Source organism: Atractosteus spatula, chromosome 21, assembly GCF_055471065.1.
Source record: "Atractosteus spatula isolate fAtrSpa1 chromosome 21, fAtrSpa1.hap1, whole genome shotgun sequence".
NCBI classification, from domain to species: domain Eukaryota; kingdom Metazoa; phylum Chordata; class Actinopteri; order Semionotiformes; family Lepisosteidae; genus Atractosteus; species Atractosteus spatula.
This window is the reverse complement of record NC_142726.1, coordinates 16606683-16627362: the sequence shown is the minus strand read 5'-3', so window position 1 is coordinate 16627362 and position 20680 is coordinate 16606683. Positions and strand designations below refer to the sequence as shown.

The 20680-nt window shown below is 52.0% G+C and overlaps 1 protein-coding gene across 2 annotated transcripts; it reads right to left on the bottom strand.

Moving 5' to 3' along the window:
- Window positions 1–513: 513 nt before the first annotated feature.
- On the bottom strand, window positions 514–14135 carry n4bp1 (nedd4 binding protein 1). 2 transcript variants are annotated; one of them, XM_088938976.1, is made up of 8 exons: window positions 13657–14135; window positions 7942–9503; window positions 4408–4538; window positions 4050–4146; window positions 3155–3262; window positions 2646–2747; window positions 1688–2003; window positions 514–903 (listed from the first exon to the last, which is right to left on the bottom strand). In XM_088938976.1, exons 1-7 carry the CDS (start codon window positions 13945–13947, stop codon window positions 1721–1723), a joined length of 2574 nt encoding a protein of 857 aa, XP_088795102.1. In that variant the 5' UTR covers window positions 13948–14135; the 3' UTR covers window positions 514–903; window positions 1688–1720. The 2 variants fall into 2 exon arrangements, with proteins under 2 accessions (XP_088795102.1, XP_088795101.1); XM_088938975.1 differs by lacking the exon at window positions 514–903 and having other exon boundaries at window positions 1003–2003.
- Between the last annotated feature and the right edge of the window lie 6545 nt (window positions 14136–20680).

Genomic DNA, 20680 nt, shown 5'->3' with positions numbered 1-20680 from the left:
GCTTTCCAAAACACCTACCTAAGCTTTATTACTCATTACGCACTTGAAATTCTGATTTTTGTAAAACCTTATTTGTAATGTATATACCTTTTTCTCATTCTAATATGCATATCAGATCATGTCAAGTGCAAATTTACTTGAAAAGTGTTCATGAGTTTGTCCGTAACTTGCAAAATCCACATGCCAGAACCCCAACATTTCTGATGTGTTTCAAGCAGACTGATCTTTTCCCTCTTTTGTCTTCCCAGCTCTGGTAGCGCTTGTAACTTTTTAAATTTATATATTGTTCAAGAAACAATCAAGACAAAAGCGGATCCTAATTTAATTTGCATTAGCTGCGGCATGGATTACCAATCTTTGTCTAAGCGTAAGAACTACACGCACAGCCAGAATGCTCCATGTAGGCACAGCACTCACACCACCTGCTTCATTGTCATATGCTGCCCTCTGCTGGTCAAACCGTTAATGTGTCTTTGGCAGCAAGTTTGAAAAACCAGAGGAATTATTGGTCATTCAATTTATTCAAGGCCTGCTGGGCTGTAGGCCGTGGATTAGACAAGAATGAGTGAGCGAAGCGATTGAGAAACCGGGGAAATTTTGTAAGATGTAGCCTAAGCACTCTTTTTCTCGGAGGCGTACATCGAAGATAAACTACTCAATGTTTCTGTATGACTGTTTTAAGAGACGACTGACATTTGGCCACAGCAGCCTGGCCTTTTACAGTCATTGTGAAATTTGGCTCCAGACGTGCACATTCAGTGAAAATTGGACAGTATATTATTCTTAAAAATGCTTTTGAAGTCTTCTTTTAATTGCAGTCCCAGAGTATGATGTTCAGTATAGCCGGCTATACTGTTTTGACATCATCTGAGTGCTTAATCCTCTTGTGCTGTTATAATAAACCTGAAATAAGGGAAAACAATGTGAATCCAACTGTAACAGGACTTGTTACCCTTCTGTGTTTACCATACAAAGCAAAGATGAAAAATAAAAAGAAAGACATCAAAAAGACACCGTTTTGTTTTATTGATAGACGCCAAACTTAAAACTTTTCTTTAGTTCTGATGCAGGTGTCCAATATGATCTGTAGTAAAAGAAATCGACAACCAGATATACAAATACAAAAAGGAAAATATTCTTATGATACAACAGTTGCCAGAAAAGGTGCTAAACAGCTCTGGAACCCTGTACAATGCAATATTGATTTAGTTTATTCTGCAAATATTTCTTTAATTATAGAATTCTCTGCAAAAAATAAATAAGAAAATGATTATTCATAAATACGGAACACCCCAGCTCCAGGTTTAGAACAGTAGCTCGGACTCCCAGATCAGACGACATGCCAGGAGTGTGTTGTGTGGTCTTAAGCGCTCCCGACACAGAAGATCATTTACTTTCCATCACTTTACCAAACAAGGCCAACTGTTTCACTGCCACAAGAACGCAAAAGAGTCAGGAATTAGAACACTGCTTCTGAAATGCAGAGAGATGGACAATGGCCAGGGTTTTCCTCCAGACGCAAAGGAACTTGGGGAGTGATGTCTGGCTCCACTTCAAAACAGCCCACCGTCATTGTCACGGCAGCATTTTAAAAAAAAAGCCACTAAAAACGTTCCTCTTCTCGTCTTGGGAAAAAAAAGGGGCTAAAACGCACCCCCATCAAATCAAAGGGACTCCCCCCCCTCACCTCTCAAGGCAGCACAGCGCTTTTATTGGGGCCTCAGCCGAGCAGCAGGCCCGACAGCGCATTCAGGTCTCTCATGTAGGGGTTGTCGGACAGGATCTGGTCGATTCTCTGCTTCTGATCCGGGAAGATGTCGTACAGCTGGCGTTTCAGCTCCACCGTCTCCGAGACGGACCGCTGAGGAGGGGCGGGGGGCTCGGGGCGGGGGTCCCGGTGCGGCTGGGAGCACAGAAAGAAGGATGCCGCCTGCGGGACAGCCTGCATACAGCCTCTGGATGGCGCTCTCCCTCCCTGCCCCCCCCTCTCTGCTGCCAGACTCCTGTGGTAAAAAAACAACAGGAAGTTTAATTAATTAATGAATTGCTTACACTTATATACCGCTTTTCTGGACACTCCACTCAAAGCGCTTTACAGGTAATGGGGATCCCCTCCACCACCACCAGTGTGCAGCCCCACCTGGATGACGCGACGGCAGCCATAGTGCGCCAGAACGCTCCCCACACACCAGCTCTCAGTGGGGAGGAGAGCAGAGTGATGAAGCCAATTCATAGATGGGGATTATTAGGAGGCCATGACTGATAAGGGCCAATGGGACCTTTGGCCAGGACGCCAGGGTTACACCCCTACTCGTTTCCAGAAACTCCCTGGGATTTTTAATGACCACAGAGAGTCAGGACATCGGTTTTACATCTCATCCGCAGGACAGCACCTTTTTACAGTATAGTGTCCCCGTCACTATACTGGGGCATTAGGACCCACACAGACCGCAGGGTGAGCGCCCCCTGGTGGCCCCACTAACATCTCTTCCAGCAGCATCATTAAGGCTCACCATGCTCAAGGATGGACTTCAAAGGAGCCTTTAGACAGAATCACTTGAGTTTATACCATTAATTCACCATAACTGAATGCCTGAATTGCCAACACCAAATTTAAGAGCAGACACCATCCCCAGCACAGGTACCTGAAATCTTTAGAGAGGAACTCCTCCAGTCGGGGCCCATTCTTTCCCAGCGGGTCGTCTGGTATCATGAAATAATCTTCAACAAACGTGAACTGTAGGAGCCTGTGGACACAACAGTACGGATTCACCAGTTAGCTGCTCAAAGGGTGAGCAGAGAGATTGTTTTGTTTGTTTGAAACAGTTTGCCCTAACCCAAAAGGTGCACTAGTCTTAGGACTATAAGATAGTCTACAAAAACAAACAGAACAGGAGAGCTAAAATATACTGATTGCTTGATCAGCTGCTTTCTGATCCTGAACGGTGTTCTTTGTTTAACTGATTGTGCCCATCGGTTTCCCGAGACAGTACTGAACAGAGGCTGTAGATTGACACAACCTTTCACCAAGAGAAGTTCATGACTAAATGAGAGTAAGCTGAGCAACACCCAACTCTTCCATGTCTTACTCCAAACACAAGGTAACGTCTTCTTGGTGATGAAAGTATGGTCTGACCGATTCATGGAGACTGACCTCTTTTTTATAATCTCCTTCCATGATTCTGACATGCTCACGAACTCCTTTAAATTGTCATTGGTCACAATGATGCCTCCCGTCCTCTCTGCCAAGTGCAGGAGAAACCTGCGAAGACAGAAACGCGGAGAGGGCATGTCACTTCGGCTTGGGGGCCGCGAGAACACGGTACTGGGGGGAGGAGAGACTCGGCTCCCAGCGCGGTGACTCATTTGAATACAAGGCGTGTGTGAACGTTTCTTCCGAAACCCAAAAATGTTTCATGACATTGAAATGAAAAAAAAAACAAGCCTTATCTCTTTTTCACTCTGAGGCAGATCAAAACCAAGCGTGAATTCAAACAGAGAGGGCTCAGAGACCCCAGCCTGTCACAGCAGTCGGCACTTAGGGGGACCCCATGTTCCCGGCAGGCAAGTGGATACTGAGAGCAGTTTAGCACGAACACACCTCCAGACAAGACAGGCCTGACGCATGACGGGTGAATGAACTAACTGAATTAAGATAATTAAGGAGCTCAGGAACAAGTAAAGGTTTATTCCATGCAGAAAAGAGGGAAAAAAAGACAAGATGTCATACCTGAAGAGGACTCCAGTTAAGAATCTCAGTTAAAGTTAAACAATTAAAACCAAAATAATAAAACCATCTTATTTACAGAAATTGTATATACAGAAATGTTTTTCCACACGATGGAAATTTTGTCTTTTGCTGGAAGAAAGGTGAATTTCAATATTACCAATATTACCTAAGCCTAAACGTTCTGCATGGAATAAATCTTCACTTGCTCCTTTGCAAGCTGACGCAGCTCCCTACTTGAATTACTCAGGAGGACGAGAGGGTTCCCCAGTGGCCCCGTGCTGAGGGACACCCCGAGACGGAGGCGCGCAGGTGTGCTCACCTGTCATCGTGCGAGGCAATCCTCTGGCCGCACACCTCCCTGGCTGGGGTGAACGACAGCAGCCTCAGGGCCTCCAGCTGGGTGAGGAAATGCTGCTCTGTGGAAACAAGGACACCCCGAAAACCTGAGCGAACCTCGAGGGCCCCGTGCGTAGCTTCCGCACGCCCGAGCACAAAAATCCCAGAAGTCCCCCTTCAGTTCAGAAACGCGCGGGATGAGGAAGTGAACGTTCGGGCTGTGCTATTTGTTTCTGCGCTGCCGAACGCTGCTCGATGACAACCCCGACTGCCGCAGGTGCCAACAGGGTCTGGTCAGGGTGCTGTTCTACGAGGGACGGGCCGGGGGGGGGCAGACACACCTGTAGTGAGGGGGTCCTTCTTCATCCTCCACTGCGGGACGAACACGGTGATGTCCCTGTGGCCGCGCTTCCAGAAGGACTCCACGGCAATGGCGATCCCGCGGCAGGAGAAGAATCTGTGCAGCCCGTGCCTGAAAGGACAGGATCGGTCGATCAGAGCGGCTCCTGGGGTGACCCCTCCACCCCTCCCAGCTCGGGGGGTCCGGGAAAAGAAGGTAGCAGAAGGAACCAAGAAAGCAGGGGGATGAGAGTAATAATAATTGCTTACACTTATATAGCGCTTTTCTGGACACTCCACTCAAAGCACTTTACAGGTAATGGGGATCCCCTCCACCACCACCAGTGTGCAGCCCCACCTGGATGACGCGACAGCAGCCAGAACGCTCCCCACACACCAGCTCTCAGTGGGGAGGAGAGCAGAGTAATGAAGCCAATCCATAGAGGGGGATTATTAGGAGGCCATGATTGGTAAGGGCCAATGGGAAATTTGGCCAGGACGCTGGGGTTACACCCCTACTCTTTTTGAGAAACGCCCTGGGATTTTTAATGACCACAGAGAGTCAGGACCTCAGTTTTACATCTCATCTGAAGTACGGCATCTAGGGGACCATGCCACACAAGTATGGGGCGGCCCTAGGTGGTCTCCCCATCATCGCTGTAGTTTCCCCCTTCACTGCTCTGGACCTGACCTGTAGGAGGAACACGCAACCGAATCAGCCTGCAGGTGTGGGCAGCCAGTTGGGTGGGCAAGGTTTCCTGCCTGAGGGAGTGAGGTGGGCTGTGAAACACTGCACAGAGAGGCTCTGTCGGCCCGGACCATGACCTCCCTGACCTCGGCAGCCTGCCGGGAAGAGCCCCCCTGCTCTCGCCAGCTCCCAGGGCATGACGTCATCCTTATAAGAGTTATCTCTCCGCGCGATGCGAAGCTGCGCTAATAGGCAGAAACTTCCGCCTGTGGCGCGGTTTGACTATGCAGCCCCCTGCTTTGCATTTGACCGATAAGAGCAAAACACGGGAACTTTTACCGACGCACTTGAGAAAAAAAGGTGAAAAGAGGCAGTGATGCAATTTACTGGAACAAAAATAGCCGTACTGTGAATCTGCAGCGATGACAGACTCGGCGCTGGCCCGAGCCTCTGACAGACGGGAGAGGTGAGTGATAATATCTGGGTCATCCAGAGGGGCTTCCCTTTTGAGGAGAAAGTGATCTTAAAAACAGGAAGTGTTACGAAACTCTGCGAGAATGACGTGCTCAAGAAAAATTTACCCTGCGAAGCTACCAAAAAAAGAACTAAAAAAAAAATAATCACACCACATCAATCAAAAAAGACTTGGTGAGGTGAAGTACCGATTTGGAAACTCCTCCCTTTGTACTCCAGTGTTACACCGTGCTTCAGACAGAAGACACGCTTCCCTTTTACAGGAGTCTTTTCTCGGTCTCCTGCGGCCGAAGATGGCAAGAACGAGAAAAAATGCGCCGGGGCAAGTGTGCAAAACCCGAACTTTATCTGCAAGATCGGCAGCTATCCTTGCCACCTCCAGAACGCACACAAGGCTTTTCAAGGGAAAACCAAAAAAGTGCCAAAAAACGCCAGCGTGCATTTCAATCGCCGAGGCCGAAAGGTTTCGCAGAGAAGCACGGGGTAGGAGCCATCACAGCTGCCCCCTCACAGCCCCCGGCTCGCACTTCTCATAACCCACTGCGACACGTTTCCCAGAAAGAAAGAAAACAACACAGAGAGAAAGAAAAAGCAAGATCTACTCCAGGAAACGGTGAATCAGACTGATCTTCCAATCTGAGTGGCGCCGCGCCGCCCCCGCCGCCCCCCTCTCTGCCAGCACAAGGCCCACGCCTGCCTGTGCGTTTCACCCCCCCGGTCCCACGCGCAGGGTGTCTATCGCACGCAGGGCCGGGGACAGAGCTTCCTGGAAACCACCCTCTCCTCCCCCCAAATCAGATTTCATTTTTTTTTTCTCGATTATCTGAAAAAAATAAATCTGTCTCGGGATGGCGATGCTCACCTGCCACGTCTGCGCACGCCCAGCGGCCCCCACGCTCTGCCTGCCTCTCGCACATCGCCCTGCTCAGACGCGGCCCGCTAGCAATCCCATCGCTTATTCCTACACTTTCTCCTCTCCACAGGCCGGGCGGTGGCTCTGTGGCTCAGGATCTACGCCTGTGACTGGAAGGTTGCTGGTTCAAATCCCGCAGCCGGCAGAGGAATCCTACTCCGTTGGGCCCCTGAGCAAGGCCCTTAACCCCAGCTGCTCCAGGGGTGCCGTATAAATGGCCGACCCTGCGCTCTGACCCCAAGCTTCTCTCCCTGTCTGTGTCTCTCATGGAGAGCAGGTTGGGATATGTGAAAAGACAAATTCCTAATATAAGAAATTGTATAGGGCTAATAAAGTGATCTTATCTTATCTCTGGACCGGCAGTGTCAGGACAGGGTGTGCGGGTGAACCAGGTCCCTTTTCACTGCGAGCACTTTGGACCTGCAAGTTAAACTCACACTGCTGTGCTTGTCCATCCCGGGCTGGCAGGCTTGGCGTGCCTTGATGAAGAGCACGTCCGCGAGGAGGAGCCTGCTGTGTTGCTGAGCTCCCCGCAGCCGAGCAAAGGGAGAGGCACCGGTGCAGAACTGGCTGGGCTCATCCCTCCTGACGGGAAGCCCGCAGCCTGCGGCAGGGTTAAATCCCGCACGAGCGCGGGGCTCTGGGCTCGTGTCTGCTTGCGGTACACATGAGCAGGAGCTGACAGGGTACTCACTGCCTCTCTGAGGCAGAGCGGACATCCCCCTCGAAAGCACACGTCTGACTAAGTGCTGCGGTGTCCCATGACGGACTCACTGCCCTTTTGTCACTGGCCAGGACCACCCCCCTACTCCCACCAACACAGCAGGGGTCAGAGGAGGACGCGGGACGCAAACTCAGGCCCTGCAGGTACCGTTCTCCCTGGCTGACCTCACCTCCCGTGGGACAGCTCCCAAGACACTGGTGCGGCACCCGAGAGAATGCCAAACGGGTCCTGCCCTGAACTGTGGAGCGGAAGGACTATGGCTCAGGATCTGCGTCTGTGGCTGGAAGGTTGCCGGTTCAAATCCCGCGGCCGGCAGAGGAATCCTACTCCGTTGGGCCCCTAATACAATACATTGTAGACGGCCAATAAAGTGATCTTATCTGCATTCGTCACATTCAGTAATTACAAGTTGTATCTGTTTCGTTTTCTCACGACCGACGCCTTTCTTACACGGCTGTTAAAACCAAAACTGGGTACATGGTGCATGTGTAAATGTAGGTGCTACAAACCCCGGGCTCGTTTACAAAAATGGAATGAATGAGCAGTGCCAGCCCACTGCGAGCTGCGGTCTGTCTTCACCTGTGACCTGCGCGAGCGAGCCGAGACCCTGGAGACTCAGCAGGAAGCAGCCACCCCGGGGGGTGTGAGTCTGCCCCCTTGAGCAGGGGGCTTCGACCCGAGCTGCAGCCCCGGAGGAGGGTACGTGGGCACGTATCAAGACAGGCAGGGGCACTCACGTCATGGCCACGTTGCTCCCGTCGATGATGACGTGCCGGAGGCCGGGCCTGCCGGGCTCGTTCTGCAGGCCGAGCTTGTAGGGGGTCTTGAGGGACTGCTGGAAGCGCTCGGCCCCCGTGAGCGGGAAGACCGCCAGGGCGGCGCAGGAGGTGGAAGGTCTGGCGGAGGGCGGGGGCCGCTCGGGGGGGCGGGCGGGGGGGTCGTGTCCGGGCCAGACGGGCTCGGGCCGCACGGAGGGCTGCGCGGCGCTCCGCAGGGGAGTCACGCTCTCCACGCGCACCGGGCGGAAGGCCTGGCCGCTGCCCCTGGGCAGGAAGTCCGTCTCGCTCCGGGCGGCCGCCCTGCCCGCGCTGTCGGGCTCCACGTCCTCTGCCTTCCTGGCGCCGGGCGCGTGAGGCCCGGGCTGGGCGCCGCTCCTCTTCGGCGCCGGCCCCTGGGGGGCGCCGCCGCCGCTGGGGTTGCGGAGGCTGATGCTGTTGCTGCTGGGCTGGATGTTTTCTTTGGACTTCCACTCCATCAAAACGTTCGGGTTGCTGCTGTTACCCCCTTGCACCCTCTCCCTGGTTTTGTGGGGTGCAGAGCCGCCCCTCTCCTGCTGGGAGGTCAGCTCGGGGGAACCGCAGGGATTATTCGGGGAACTGGCAGCCTGTGCCGCCTGCGCCCTCTGGCTTTCCCCCACAATCCGCTCCAGGAGCACGAAGGTGTCCGCCCCCTGCCCCGTCTCCTGGATGACGCGCTCCACCAGCGCCTGCGGGTAGCCCATGGTCTTGAAGAAGTTGACCAGGCACTTGAAGTTGGTTTCGGGGCTCACAACCTCGGGGTCGTCCGACTGGTCGCTGGAGTCCAGCACCACGATGGCGGCGCCCTCGCTCTGGTCGCCCAGCACGTAGCAGTCGTCGTCCGCGTCCTCTCCGTCCTCCCTGCTCTCCTCCGAAAACTGTCTTTTAGTGTCCCGTTCCTCGCTGCCCGAAGACCTACGTTTGCAGGAGGGCCTGCAGTTCAGCACCGTCCCTGCCACGGGCTCCTGGCACGCCGTCCGCTCCTCGAAAGACGTGTCCAGGATCCTGTTGGACAGCTCCGTGACGGGCGTGCTGGCTTGTGCCCGCTCCTGCTCGGCCTGGTGGCTGCAGTGCGGCGCGCTCTGCCACCTGGCGTCTGTAGTGTCTGGCGGGGAGGGGGGCGTGGCGCTGTGCGCCAGGTTCAGTAGCTCCTCCTTCAGCGAGCTGGGCAGCAGCAGCAGCTCCATGGCGTACTTATCGGCCTGCGCCTCCACAAAGCTCTTGAACCTCCTCTTCACCACCGAGTCCTTGTCAGCCGGCAGGGTGCTCTTCTCGCGGAAGAGCTTGACAAACTGCTGCACCTGGCTCTGCGCCATCACCACCGCCTCGGCGCTGCCCAGGATCCGCAGGGAGCCCGTCTCCAGCACCTGCACCTCCGCGCTGGTATCCTGCACCAGGCAGTCCAGGAACAGCCCCCGCGCTCCCACGAAGATGCAGTGCATGTCGGGCGGGTAGCTCTCCTTCTCCTGCAGCTCCGGGTTACACAGCCCCTTCACGTACTCCTGCAGACACAAGAAAGCCATGGAAGAACGGCAGCAGGAACTCCGGAAGGGGGGGACGGGACAGCAACCCCTTCGGAGCACCACCACAAAACCTCAGTTTGCTGAAGGGCTGCCTGCTGTTACACGGGATTATAGATCTTTGTAAATAAGCCAAATTCTATAACCTACATAGCATGAATATATCAGGTGGGTAGCTGCGTCAACAAAGGAACAAGTAACAGGTTTATTCCATGCTGAAAAAAAGAAGAAAGAAACACAACGTTTCGGCTGTGGAGCCTTCTTCAGGTGTGAGCGATCAGACCAACTGAAGAAGGCTCCATGGCCGAAACGTTGTGTTTTCTTTCTTCTTTTTTCAGCATGGAATAAACCTGTTACTTGTTCCCTAGCATGAGTAATGCCCAATAAACAAGAATATCAACAGCACTGGAGCAGGGACAGTAGGAAAGATAACCCTACACACAGTGCATTTCACTCAAAAGCATCCTCGTGATGCCAGGCCAGACGTCTACACTACAACACACCGATTCCCCCTGGAAACGTTACCAGAATTTCCACAAACACAGCAGCGCGTGGGAAAGAAGCCAATCAGAAGCAGGGAGAGGAAACTGGGATCGAGGGGAGGGCCTGGGCTAAGTGCCGCCGTTCCTGCAGCTCACAGTCACGGTATCCGAGCGGGGAGCCGGGAACTGTGGGACTGCAGGACCCAGCCCGGCCGCGTGACGTCACACACTGACAGCGCTGGGGTGTCCTTACTGTCTGTGACGTCACACACTGACAGCGCTAGGGTGTCCTTACTGTCTGTGACGTCACACACCGACAGCGCTCCGCACCGCGCTGGGGTGTCCTTACTGTCTGTGACGTCACACACTGACAGCGCTGGGGTGTCCTTACTGTCTGTGACGTCACACACTGACAGCGCTCCGCGCTGCGCTGGGGTGTCCTTACTGTCTGTGACGTCACACACTGACAGCGCTGGGGTGTCCTTACTGTCTGTGACGTCACACACCGACAGCGCTCTGCGCTGCGCTGGGGTGTCCTTACTGTCTGTGACGTCACACACTGACAGCGCTGGGGTGTCCTTACTGTCTGTGACGTCACACACCGACAGCGCTCTGCGCTGCGCTGGGGTGTCCTTACTGTCTGTGACGTCACACACTGACAGCGCTGGGGTGTCCTTACTGTCTGTGACGTCACACACTGACAGCGCTGGGGTGTCCTTACTGTCTGTGACGTCACACACTGACAGCGCTCCGCACCGCACTGTGGTGTCCTTACTGTCTGTGACATCACACACTGACAGCGCTGGGGTGTCCTTACTGTCTGTGACGTCACACACTGACAGTGCTGGGGTGTCCTTACTGTCTGTGACGTCACACACTGACAGTGCTGGGGTGTCCTTACTGTCTGTGACGTCACACACTGACAGCGCTCCGCGCTGCGCTGGGGTGTCCTTACTGTCTGTGACGTCACACACTGACAGCGCTCTGCGCCGCGCTGTGGTGTCCTGTCTGTGATGTCACACACTGATGCATGACAGCACAGCACAGGCTAACCCTCTGCGCACACAACCACCAGACCACGTCAATAGCCAAGCTCCAGGGCTGTATAGAAAACATAACAACAACAAACGTTAAAGCTACCAGGCAGAGCTAGAAAGCTGACCCCATAGAAGGCCAAAGGGGATTTTTGTTTTTCAAGCTGTCAGGCTCTTTTTTTGCCCACAGGCTCTCTCAGCTGCGCTGCTCCATCAAGCAAACTCAAGGAGCACAAGTCCCATCATCTCGAAACTCACACTGCTTTCTGCTCCTACTACGCAGAGCATAGCTGCGATCCGAGACGTGTTTCAACACAGAGGCCTCTTGTTTACAGGAAAATCTAAGTAGGAACAGGGGCGCACGTTGGCGTAGGGGTGAGCATTGCTGCCTCACTGGGGCCCCAGGGTTTAATTCCTGGGGTGCTGTCTGTGTGGAGTTTGTATGTTCTCCCTGCATTTGCATGGATTTCCCCCCTACTATGCAAAAACATACTGGCAGGTTAGGTGACTTCGGGGAAAACTGGCCCTGGTGTGAGTGTGCGTGTCTGGTGTGAGTGTGCGTGTCTGGTGTGCCGGCCAGGGTGTCCATCGTCTTGCTCCCCTTGCTTGCCGGGATAGACTCCGGCTGCCCTGTGACCCAGAGCTGGATGAAGCCGTGAGAAAAGCAGGAATAAACTACTGGATGATTTCTGGAGCTGTAGGAAAGTAACATCCTGAAACATTAACACATCTACCCATATTGACTACAAATCAGGCAAAAACCTGCAAGGTTCCAGCCCTTGGGCATCATTAACACTATAATTCTGAGTGGAGCTTGGGGGAAAATCTGAAACGGACTGCACTGCGAGGCCACGGGAGTCTCATCAGTGTCATGTACCCTGGCAGGATCGTGTGACGACGTTGAAAGATGTCACTGTGTATTTACACTGTCATACAGAGTGGTGGCTCTGCTAAGGATCTGCGCCTGTGGATGGAAGGTTGCCGGTTCAAATCCCGCAGCCTGCAGAGGAATCCTACTCCGTTGGGCCCCTGAGCAAGGCCCTTAACCCCAACTGCTCCAGGGGCGCCGTATTCTCTGTGTGTTCTGGACTGTGAGTAACTCTTCTTAGTGCACTACTCACTGTACTGATTGTATTGTATGTATTGTATTATTATTATTATATCATTCGTTACACTGTGTCTGTGTTAAGCTGTTATTGCACTGCAATTTCCCTCACGGGATCAATAAAGTATCTATCTATCTAAATGGCTGACCCTGCGCTCTGACCCCCAGCTTCTCTCCCTATCAAGCTGGGGTATGTGAAAAGACGAATTCCTAATGCAAGAAATTGTATATGGCCAATAAAGTGATGTTACGTTCTTCAACAGAAAAGACGCGAGCATTCAGGGGAGAGAGCCAACACAAGCCTCAAGCAGACATGGCTTTCACTTTGTGACTTTTTTACCCTGCTGCTGCCTCTTCCAAACCTTTCTGGCAGGAAGCAGAAAAAAAAATAACAACAGCATAAAAAAACTGCCCAGTGGGGAAAGGGTAAGCAGGGATTTTTCTCCTCAGCGGTGCCTACTCTACGGCAGTTAGCACTTCAACCAATGACTTCCTCACTACGGCCCAGGCAGAGCGCTGCCTCATTCCGCTACCAGTGCGTGAAGACTGCTGCGGAAAAAAAGAAGCTGTCAGGCGCTGGGTTTTCCCTCTCTTGCTTTTGTTGTTTTTTTTTGGAGGGGGGGTGGGGGGGGGGGGAGTTGAGAAGTTTACTGGCACTGAGAGCAACAGTTTCCAAGTTTATTTTTGCTCCAGCCTCCTTGCCCTGCTCTCTCGACACCCGACCCGGCCTCCCCGTGGAACACCTGAAACTCGGCCGCAGGCATCAGAGGGAAGTCGCACAGGGCCAGCAGCAGCAGGCTGGCAGCAGGCAGGACCCCATCAGAGGCCATGCCGGCTGGAACCGGGGCAGCTGGAGCGGCTGCAAGCTTTGACTTCACAGCACAAGCGAGACGATAAACCCGGACATTTCCAATAACACTCGGTGGTTTTCTTAGAGATACGCGACAAACCCCTCTGAGACAGGAAGGAAACGCGTCTAATTGTAGCCTTGGGATTGGGATCCGAGGCGGGTTCACCACGAACTTCAAGCCGGACGAAGAGGTGCGTGACGCACCGAGAGATAAGCGAGCGCTCACACCCACTCCCACGCACTTGACGCCCGATACTGGGAGATAACTGCGCTCCCACTGTCACCAGCGGTGGCTTAGCTGGCTGTCTTGGCCGGATGCCACCGTGGCCTTTAAGCCGTAGGGCGACAGAAGAGTCCCGTCACCTACATCGCCCCAGCTACGCTACACGGCGGCTACACGAGGGTAGAGCCAGTTTTCCGACGTCAGCCAGAAGCGGAAATCGTGTCCCTTGAGCAAGGCACCGTCCCTGCCGTGGGGCGGGAGACAGTTGTGCAATCGCTCCTGTCCGCCACACCTGGCAGCGCTACGGTGCCGCTCTGCTCCGGACAGCTTTCTGTAATCACGCCACCCTGCCTACGCTTCCCCTCGGGAACTCACCCAGCGGCGTAGCAATGCGCAGTGCCCCCCGCCTCCCCCCGGCCCGGGGCGACCCGTCTCACTCACCTTCGCCCGGGCTACATCGGCTCTCGTCCCCCTGAGCTGCACCCAGATCAGCCGGGCGGCTCGGCTGCCGTGGGCTGCGGACGGGTCCAGCAGGCCGATGATGGTGAACACCACCCGGAAAAGCTGCTCTACCCTCGGCCTGACGCCCCTCAGCTCCTCCTGCCTGTCTTCGGGCGCCGTGAACTCGTCCAGGGTGAGCGCCTCCGGCTGCTGCCTCCCTGCGGACGGGGCGCCGCGGCAGGACGCCTCGCCGGCCGGCCTCTTCCCGAGCGGGAGCCGTGCGGCGGACATCGTAGTGTTTATCCCCCGTTCCTAACGCGTTTCGCTCAAGAGCTCGGCTAGGTACACATTTTTCGTTTTTTCTCCAATCCTCTGAGGCCGTTCAGACCTCATCGTGTTGATGTTGACACTCTGTGAATAACTTTATTGCTACACAGCTCACCATTACCCCCCAGCCGGAAAGTCCCTCTGACGTCATCGACAGGCGCCGCCGCTGTCAGAGCTTTTTAAGAAGGCGAGAGGCAATTACGTCACGCTGCAAGTTGATCGCCAACTTGGTAGGGTCGAGAGGGGGTGGATTCGGCAGCGTAATCCTTCGCGGCGTAGGTGGACAATTTTCTTAGGAAAACGTTATGATCATTAGAGCAAAGTTGGTACAATAAAACTAATATTTTAATTATTATTATTGTTATTATTCCAAGAGTTGCACTTATCCATCTGTTTTGAAACCTCGAGACCGTCGACTACATGGCCACATTCAGTTCCAAACTGTTTGAATAAAACAAATGGTCCTTTCTGTCTATAAACTAAGAATAAGATGCGCAGAATGAGTACTGAGATAGTCTTTTTTTCTATGGCCTATTAGTTTTATAAGAGTTTTGGTTGCTCTTTCAAACCGGGCTAGTTGTCTGTAATTGAACACATTTAAAAAGCATCTTCAAAGAACGACTCCAAACTACAAAGTGTGTTAAAGTACATTATTAACCTCAAAAAGAAAATGCGTCAGGAAAGCTAGAATAGAATAATCGCTACGAATTAATTTAATGTAAGTATTGTATGCCGTATTCTATAAAAAAAGTATTTTAGACACGTTTAAAATATACAGCTGTATAGAGGATTTTGATAATTAATTGAAAGACACTTGGATTTTTGGAACAGTTCGGTAATGATATTGTTCAGCTTTGTTTTTTTTATTGACACCTGAAGAAGGCTCCACAGCTGAAACGTTGCGTTTTTTTTCTTCTATTTTTAGCATGGAATAAACCTAATACTTGTTCCAGTTTTATTTTTGTTTGGAGAGCAATTCACTGACCCCCCCTGGTGGACCAACGCTATACCACACTGCTATCTTATAAAGCTCTTGCTTAAGATAATGTGCTTTTAAGGCGGGTGGTTTTAAGCGGTCTGCCGGGAAATTCTCCCGGAAAACCAGCCACCCCGCTTCGCGTTATAATATATCTGCCCTGTCTGGCCCATCCTGGTGTCTAAAACGACGATCTCTATCCAGCCTTCAGGTCCAGTGCGTCTTACGTCACCTCTTGCTGCGAGACTAAGGACCACACTGCCCTCCAGTGTTTGAAGGGAGCGCTCGCAGCCATGACCGTTTGTATTCCGAGATGCGTATCTAGGCCTGCTCATCTAGGTTTGTATGTGCACTTGTTGTATAATTAATGTTTAGTAAAAAAAAAAATAATGCTGCAGTAGAAAAGTAGTCAAGTGATCAGTCACTATTCTCCCCTTGAGTCAGACTGTCAGTGTTGAAGAGACTTCAGCAGGGATCGATTTCACTGTCAATGATGTGCCCAAGTGTTGATGCAGCTTTGCGCCTTATCCTTGGTGTTTCCTGCTCTGATCAAAGGCCCTCTTAACATAAGTGCTGATCAGTTACTACACCATTCCGGGGTAAAGTGTGGGTTTGCAAACAGGTGGGACTAGACCTGTGGTTGATATAAGACCAGGAAGGAATGGAGCAGTGTCTCAGCACACCCGGCCACCTGTGTACAACCATATCCTGAATGAGCCCTGGCCAGCTGGATCTGCCCACACAAAACCTCTCCTCCCGGGGGAAGAGTCTGGAGCCTTTGTCTAGAAGGCTTAAAAAGCCCCAGTCGAGACAGAACTGGGACCTTTAGAAGAAAGGAGGTTGGTGGGACAGATCCCATTGGACCCAGGAGAGGACGCTGACGCCAGGGACTCTATAGGGAGCAGCTGAGGTGGGGGGGAGCATGAAGGAGCCATGTTGTTTGGGCAGCCAGGACTGGAGAAGATGCCAGAGAACTATCTAAGGAACTACACAGGGTACTGAACAGCTGGACTGCTGCAGTCTGGGATACTTGTTGGGTAACTGGAGTTCAAAGGGATGCTTGTGGTCAGCTGGGCCGGATTATGGTGTTCGTAGGCCCTAGGCACTTTCACTCTGAAATGTGCAGAAAGAGGAATTGAATTGAATTACGTCGATTGACATGATGCACTATAAACTATTCTAATGCTAAACCATGTGATCGATGGAACGAGTCGAGCAACCATCACTTCGATACGTCTAGTTTCTAGAAGAGCCGCTAGATAGCGTATGATTATTGATTTGGAGCACCTAGAGTCAGTCGCAAGCATGCTGTTTCAGCTCTTTTTCATTAGTCACTAGTGTTTCGTAGGCACTAAAAATTTCATAGGCTCCAGGCACTGTGTTTACAGTGCCTAATGGGAAATCCAGCACTGGTGGCCATTCTGGAATGTTGTGTTTTAAGAATTGTGTTTTTTATGCTTTGCTCGGAACTGTGTTAAATGTTGTTAACCACTAGACAATAAAAAGGACCCTTTAGCTATACTAGTGTCTGTTGTCTAGTGTGATTATGGGAGATGAACAGAACCTGTAGCAAGGAAAGGAGGGTCCTAGCTAGGTGGTGCAGTCATGGACAAAGCAAGAATCATTCTTGATTGAGGGGTCACATATTGATAACACTGGTCTACTAATCTTGTCTTGTCTTGCACTGCACTCTTTATTTCAACAGGTAATGTTGTGAAAGCAGCTCGATTTATTCTCTTCTGATGGCACCTCGCTGTACAGATTCTGATTATTGTAGTCCGGGATGAAGATAAAGGCGCCTGCTGTATAATTAGCCATAATAATAAACAAGCATCATTTGTGACTAATTCGATTGTCTTTTACAAATGGGTGTAGTGTGCTCTGTTGCTGTGCATGCTGGGAGGTGTCATGGCAGCTTCTTGTGGATCTCTAGTGGTGCCTGTTTCTCTGAACTGACTATGACAGCGAGCGCGGAGACAACGCTGTCAAGACAGCAGGAAGAAACAGAGGAGGCACAGAGGGAGAGTGGGCAAACTGTCCACAGCGAGCCGACAGAGCAAAGCGAGCCTGGCTATTGTTCCAGACAGCCTTGAAAGCAAAGCCCGGCTCCTCTAATTAAAACAGGAACAAAGCGACAGGAGGCGGGCCCTGATCTGCTGGCGGTTCTGCACGCCAGCTCTGTGATCATGCCTGCCATCGCGCCCCTGAATCAGACAGGGAACTCAAGGACACGGAGGAAGGAAAGGAAAAAAGGAAACGGACAATAACAAGCAAGAAAAAAACCCATTCTACAGTTTGCTGGAACAGTGGCCTCCCCTGCTCCGCTGCGTGCTTGCCCTGCAGGAGGTGTGGCTGCTTCAGATCCTGAGAGATGGCTTCTCATTAAAACAGAGGAACAGACACAAGCCTTTGGATTTCTTTGGAGTCTCATTTTCCTGTAACTCCACCTGCCTGCTTATGAGAAGGGACGCAAATAAAGGCAGAGGGGAGTCTGCGTCCCCAGGGGCTGGCATGCATAGCAGAGCCTGCAGCTGGTAAAACCAGGAATGGCTCCTGCTGCTCTGCCCTGGGAGTTCCTGTCATTCCTACCAGCCGACTGTATGTGACAGCTGCTCGGCCCCGGAACCTCCGATTTCTCCTGCAGCTCACGGGCTCTTCTGCCCGGTGAGCAGACTGCGCCACTGCCCGAGTCTGCCACTCACAGAACGAGCTGCTGTATGCACGCGCCTGCTGTTAAGGCCTGCCTCTCTGCCTTCGTCAGCGCTGTGACCATCAAGGCGCCGCTTCCTCATCACCTGCCTTCCCTCCTCTGTCGTCACTGAAGTCTGGCCTGCCCCCACAGCCTGGGGCGGTGCCCGGACCCTGGTTTCAGACAGGTATGTCAGGAAGTGGAGAACATTGCCCCTCCTGAAGGCCGTTATTGGGAAAGCAATGGTGTTCCTGGTCTTTTTGATTTTATTCAGCAGCCATATCACCCTGCAACTCACAACTGGCAGCCCACTGGAGCTCAGCAGGTGTGAGCCTGGCCAGTACCTGGATGGGAGACCTCCTGGGAAAAACTAAGGTTGCTGCTGAAAGAGGTGTTAGTGGGGCCAGCAGGGGGCGCTCACCCTGCGGTCCATGTGGGTCCTAATGCCCCAGTATAGTGACGGGGACACTATACTGTAAACAAGCGCCGTCCTTCGGATGAGATGTAAAACCGAGGTCCTGACTCTCTGTGGTCATTTAAATCCCAGGGCGTTTCTCAAAAAGAGTAGGGGTGTAACCCTGGCGTCCTGGCCAAAGTTCCCATTGGCCCTTATCAATCATGGCCTCCTAATAATCCCCATTTTTGAATTGGCTTCATTACTCTGCTCTCCTCCCCACTGAGAGCTGGTGTGTGGGGAGCGTTCTGGTGCACTATGGCTGCCGCCGCATCATCCAGGTGGGGCTGCACATTACATGTAAAAGGCTTTGAGTGGATTGTCCAGAAAAGCTCTATATAAGTGTAAGCAATTATTAATTATTAATTAATTTCCCACAGCCATTGTTTTTAATTTGGAGCGCAAAACCTTTTCCTACCCTCTTCTGAACCTGGAACCCCTTCCAACAGGTGTCCCAGCTGTTTGGGCCCCGAGTTTCAGGGGCAGCGGAGGAGCTCACTCTCCCAGGAAGTGGATGAGCTGAGTGCTGTTACACCTCTCAGTCCAGCCTCCCCCCTGAAGTCCCCTGCCTCACCCCGATCCGACCCTCCGCCCCCCGCAGCACCTTAGACGAACAGAGGAGCGCTGCGTCTATTGTGTAGGCCCTCCCTGCTTCCCCTAGGGGGCACTCTTCTCCTCTGCAAAACTCATATGTCAGCCTCCTTCACTCCGAGGCGAGAAGTATTGACATAATGTAATGCTCAAATCAATGTGTTTCATTATTTGGACTTCAGACCTACACAAGCTGGGAATATTTTCTTTATTAAAGTTCATTGAAGGGAAGTGTTATTTAACAAGAAGAGAGAGCCGAGTCCTGTGGGGAGCAGACTGTAATATCTTCTGATGCGCGCCCTTTCCTCTGGCTGCCTTGCCAGCTCCTCGCCTTGCATACAGAGAGAGACCCAGGCTGGAGGTGTCTGCAGCGCCCCCTGGAGCTCAGCGTGGGAAAGGCTCAATGCTCTGCAGTGCTACTCTTAAACTCGATCAAATGGTCAAAGTCTCAGATTTAACATGGGCTCTCAGCTTTACTTTAAGAATCTATTTGTCTGTCTTTAAGAGTATCTGGTGTCCTTTTTAAACCATGCATTTGCTATAAATTCTGGGAGTGAAAAAGGAATTAACTCTGCATATTTCTCAATATTGTACTGAGAGACAGACTAATTTCATTTAGGGACATCTAATGAAGTCTCTGATTAGCAATCAGCTGCATGACCAGTGAAGTGACCTAATTAATATTCATTCCCATGATATCTAGTTGTTGTATTATAACAAATATGTAAAATGTAGCTCCTTATTTTTGGGCCCAGCAGGCTGTTATATTCATAGTCCAGTCAAGCCACTGAAAACACTGCAGCATCTGTCGCCTGACCATATGAACTATGGCCCAGAGAAGATCGCCCCTGGGACCTGTGACATTTGACTCACTTATCCTGCAGACAACAGACATGGTAATGAGAAACATGAGCACAAAGACTATGGAACAAGGAGCTGAAGTTGGACCAGTCCTAGGTAGCCTGGCCTTGACTGCAGGTTGTACAGCTCTCGGTCTTTTTCTTCTGCTCCAACAGAGTGGGATCAGATCTTGGGCATCCAGACTACATGTAGGAGCTCCGCTAGTTGCTCTTCCCCAGCTAATCTGGAGCTGTGTTCCCTGGTCAAGAAGCAGAAAAGGGTGGAGAGGTCTGCTGATCACAAGAGGCCTGCGCTGATCCCGGACGGATGCTCTTCCTATGTTCTGCTCTGCTGAGCCTCACTCAGCTCAGCGCCTGGTGCTACGCCAGACTGGGCACAAGGGTCAACTGTCCTGCCTGCTTACCCCAACTCACTGGGAAAGGCACGTTGAAGCCGATCAATGCAGACATCAGTTACAGGCGAAGAATACAGCAAATCGGCAATGAGAGATTTCCACGTCTGGTTTCACCCTGCTCTGTGTACACACAGTAACCTGCTTCATGCTGATGGGCATGGAGGGCTCTGTCCCACTCACTGAGCTGTAACCCCTTACTAAATCTATCTGTCTTCTAAAGCTCTGGTGTGGAGTTGTACATATCAGCACTGACTGCCTGCAGCTTGAAATTACTCATTTACTACAGCTTGACCAACAGAAACTTTGTTTCGGTTACAGGCTACTACTAGGCAAGTTTAGGCCTGTATATTCCCGAACGACATATTGAACGAAGAGACGAGACAAAAAAGGATAGACTGGATGGGAGGGAATGCACATTGCAAGACAAACACAAGAACGATGCCATAGATGTGATCATTAGTAACACGAGAGATGGGGATGAGGGGATGGCCTGTTTTTTTTTCTGCTGCCATTACCTTACCTGCCCCTCACTCTCCAGGAACACAGATCTGACTCCCGCTGCACTGCAGTTTGATCCGTTTCTGGCTTTACACATCAGCCAAGGCTGAGGCCTTCAGATCCATTATTGTGACTAAAATTGCACAGTGAAGCCATGGGGGTGAGGCAGGAATTAACAAAGGAATTAAAAATTAAGCACAAGTTGTACAAATAATGAAACTGGCTACGCCATGG